Source organism: Frankliniella occidentalis, unplaced genomic scaffold, assembly GCF_000697945.3.
Source record: "Frankliniella occidentalis isolate FOCC.00 unplaced genomic scaffold, Focc_3.1 Scaffold151, whole genome shotgun sequence".
In the NCBI taxonomy this organism is placed as follows: Eukaryota; Metazoa; Arthropoda; class Insecta; order Thysanoptera; family Thripidae; genus Frankliniella; species Frankliniella occidentalis.
Window position 1 is genome coordinate 616,933 of NW_026267278.1, and position 3,781 is coordinate 620,713.

The window sequence follows — 3,781 nt, forward strand, 5'->3', positions numbered from 1 at the left end:
GTGTTCTTAACACAGAAATTCAACAAGGCAATACCAAGTATAGCAACCTTCTATATTTTGGCTCAGAGGTAATAAGCATCTAATTTTATTAATTTGTTATAATGAAATTTTAATTTAAGTGCAGGTCTGTGTTAAGTGTACATTGTTTTCTTTTTAAATTATTTATTTTTTCTCCCCTTGATAGGTTCAACCACATGCTACAGTTCTGGGATTTGAAACACTCTCAAGAGGTTTTACCGGTTGTTTGGATGTTGTTCAGCTTTGGGGCACACCTGTTCCATTACACTCTTCTAGTGCAAGTACATATGCTGGCCTCAAACGTTTAGCTAATGTTCAATTCACATGTGGACCACCTTTGCCCCCTGGTCCATGTAGTCATCACCCTTGTTTGAATGGTGGAACATGCCGAGATGAAAATGACCCATCCAATATAGAGGGCTTTTCATGTTTGTGTGTTGAACGTTTCAATGGTGTTCGATGTGAAAGAGAGACAACTCCATGTGCATCCTCTCCGTGCTTGTACGGAGGACGTTGTATTGCTCTACCAGGTGGATCATACAGATGTGAATGTGAAGAAGGACTAAGTGGTAAGATTATATATCTGCTTTTGTAAACTTTCTCACTTTTTGCTAGCTTTTAATATTGTCATCTGCTAAATTTTATTGTCCCATGGTTGCACAATTTTTTACTCCCTCTTTATATTTTGAAGGTAAGAGATGTGAGTATGGACACTTCTGCTCTCCCAATCCTTGTGGCAACGACTTGCCCTGCAAAGAGGGGGATGAAGGTCCTCTATGCAAATGCTTAGTGGGTTTCACAGGAGAGTTGTGCTCCCAAGATATTGATGAGTGTGCGTCGTCACCTTGCTATAGTGGTGCGACTTGTGTGAACCAGCGAGGAACATTCTACTGTGTCTGTCCCATAAATATGACTGGTATTGATTGTGGTACTAGTGTCTTCCATACTTCCATAACATCATCTATTTACAATGTTACTTGGGATGAAATTCTGGGTTAGTATAATCAGTGATGTTTATTTTTCAAAAGTGATTTTTTTTTCTTCAATTGTTTAAGGGATAATAGAGATAATTTTGGTTACAGGTATTACAGTTACTCTCTTCCTCATCATCTTTTCGGTTGTGGGCTGTATCTGTTATCGTAGGTTTCGTATAAATAGACAAAACAACAGAGGTGGAAGTAACATAAATAATGGGACAAATAAGGATATGGTTCTTAATTCAACACGTCTCACAAACTCTGATTTTAAAAGAAGCTCTAAGCTGAGTAACCTAGAAGTTAGTCAGGTATGGTTTTTACACCATTAAAAATTTTGTACTTAGGTATTTTTTTTTTGTTCCACACTAATGTTTTATGATGTGTTCACACAGAGAGAGCCATTGACATGTCCTGCTCGGCCAGCGTCCTTTACTCCCAGCACTCACCATGAGCAGTATATTGCAGCTACCTTAAACAATTTAGATACTTTAAGGAGCTATGGTTCTGCCGGGGATGAGTTAGAAAATGTACCTGCTGATTACCTTCGTAACTTAAACAGGCAATCTCCTATGAATGTTGTAGGTGCCCCAATTCAACTCCCTTTGAGTGAAATGAGCAAGTTGAATAATGGTATGTATGAATGTGATATCAAAGATGATTTTGCTTTTTAGTAAGATGACTTGATAATTTTTAAAAATACTTTCTTACTTTTAGGAGGTAAGGCAGCAGAAGACTGCTATCGTTCTCCAGGATACCATTGGGACATTTCAGACTGGTCTCGACCATGCCAGCCACCACTTCCGAACATCACAGAGGTTCCGGGTAGTGAAGTGCCTGACTCCAGCAGTTTCCACAGTGATGAGAGTAATGAAGGCAGACCAAATCTTAGCGTCACATTACCCTCAAGTAAGTGTCATGACAAAAAGTTAAAACAAGATGTAATGTTCTTAGTATACTAACATAATTTCCCCATTATTATTTTCTAGTGGGTGAAACTATCAACGGCCTACGTGATATGGAAACATTAAACGAAGAAGACTGTGTTGATGACTCTGAGGACATTGATGCTCACAGCTATTTGCTGCATCCGAACAACAATTTGCCTCACAACCCACTGCCTGAGTCTGACGATGAAGATGTTTCCCCATACAGCTATAATGGACACCACCATCAACGAACATCTTTACTCAGAAGCCAAAGTGATCTTTCTACCAATTTGTGTGATATTGATGATTCTGAAGTTGAAGGGGCTGATATTCATCGACCATGGACTAAGGTCACCCAAACATCTGTATGACAACAGCATTGCTGGGAACCTCCCAGCTCATTCATGCATTTCAAAGACATGGCCATTGCCGTTTATTAGTGATTATGAATTGAAAATGAAATGCTTTGAGTATCCCCTTTAACTTTTGCTTTAGTCTGTAAGGTTTTAAATTAATCTCACAACCAAAAGAAGCCTTTTCTTGCATTTGTGGCTGTAAAAATAGGTTTCTTTTAAAGAATGTTTGCTAACTTGTTAACTTGTATATTTCGAAGCTAAAAATATCTATGCTGGGGCCATTAGAATGTGGTGCATCTCCTATTTTCTGTGTCTGATTAATATAATATCACTGGCTTGCCAGTTGAAAAAAATTCTACTTACATTCTTATTGCAGTATTAATTTCTTTAAAAGACTGCTTTCATTACTTTATCTTTGACCAAGTGTTTTATAATTTTCCTCTCTTGATGGAATTGTCAGTTTTGTTAAATGGCAAGTGAACTGTTGTAATCAGTGCCTTCTTGTAAAATGAGATCCCCCTCCATTAGCTTTCTAGTGTTTGATCTCATTCATTTCTTAAATTATTAAGCTTCAGTTGAGAAAAGAAAATTGTTTTGAGTGGGGTAGCTAGAGAAGACTGACTGTGTCATCAGGCAAACAGTCTGAACAGATTTGCCTTGTTGTACACCAATGTGTGATGAGAAACTTTATTTGGTTAGCCATTCAAATAATTGGAAATGAAAGGACTGATAAGGACTTTGGTTTTCTTATTATTTTAATACCTACATTTGAATTGGTCGTAAAATAGTTTATCTTCTCTGACTTGATCAAATTCTTGTACTGTTTTAAGTCAATAAAACAAAAACAAAAATCAGAATGATAGGTACTATAAAAATGATAAAAATATGTGTATTATATGACTGAAAAAGTTGAGTTTCCATAAATATATGGGTTACCCGAACCCATCAGTTGTTCTGTATGTTCTGAAATAGTAGTTACTGTATGAAGATATTTTCACCTACAGTTTAAAAAATATCATTTTATTTGTCATATGTCAATATTTATCTTCTGGCACCAGTGTCATTTCATTTTCCATCCCTCAGATCATAAAATGGGATATGTAATTCCATTTTATGTCAATGGTGCATTCTGATGTATGATCTGCTTATCACAGATCCAATGAGCTGTGTATGATACCTGTGCCAGTGCCAATAACTAATGACAATGCTAAATCTCTTTGTTAAATTTTGAAAACAAATGTTTGGTCTGTATTTTATCTATGTTATATCATGTTGTGCCATTATTGTAGGTATCTTCCTGCTCCATCTTGTTTTAAACCACATTTTACTCATTAATTTTTTAGTTGCTCTGCTCACTGCAAAGTGTTTCTTTCATTTTCATCAGTTTTTCCGCTTTTAAAACATATCCAGACCACTTCAAAGTTGCTCGTGATATTTTAATCTTTCATTCATCCATTTCATTTTCTGATGAGTTACCTGTTCCACATCTATTAATTTACCAGCA

The 3,781-nt window shown here is 36.3% G+C and overlaps 1 protein-coding gene across 1 annotated transcript; it reads left to right on the forward strand.

Annotated features, from left to right (window-relative positions):
* LOC113201836 (fat-like cadherin-related tumor suppressor homolog) lies at positions 1 to 3,013 on the forward strand (the record flags this gene model as incomplete). The annotated part of the gene is given in 7 exon segments (XM_052271139.1): positions 1 to 68; positions 185 to 587; positions 710 to 1,012; positions 1,101 to 1,303; positions 1,388 to 1,625; positions 1,710 to 1,901; positions 1,982 to 3,013. Coding segments are annotated over 7 exon segments (1,718 nt in total), but the record flags the coding sequence as incomplete, so codon positions are not given.
* Between the last annotated feature and the right edge of the window lie 768 nt (positions 3,014 to 3,781).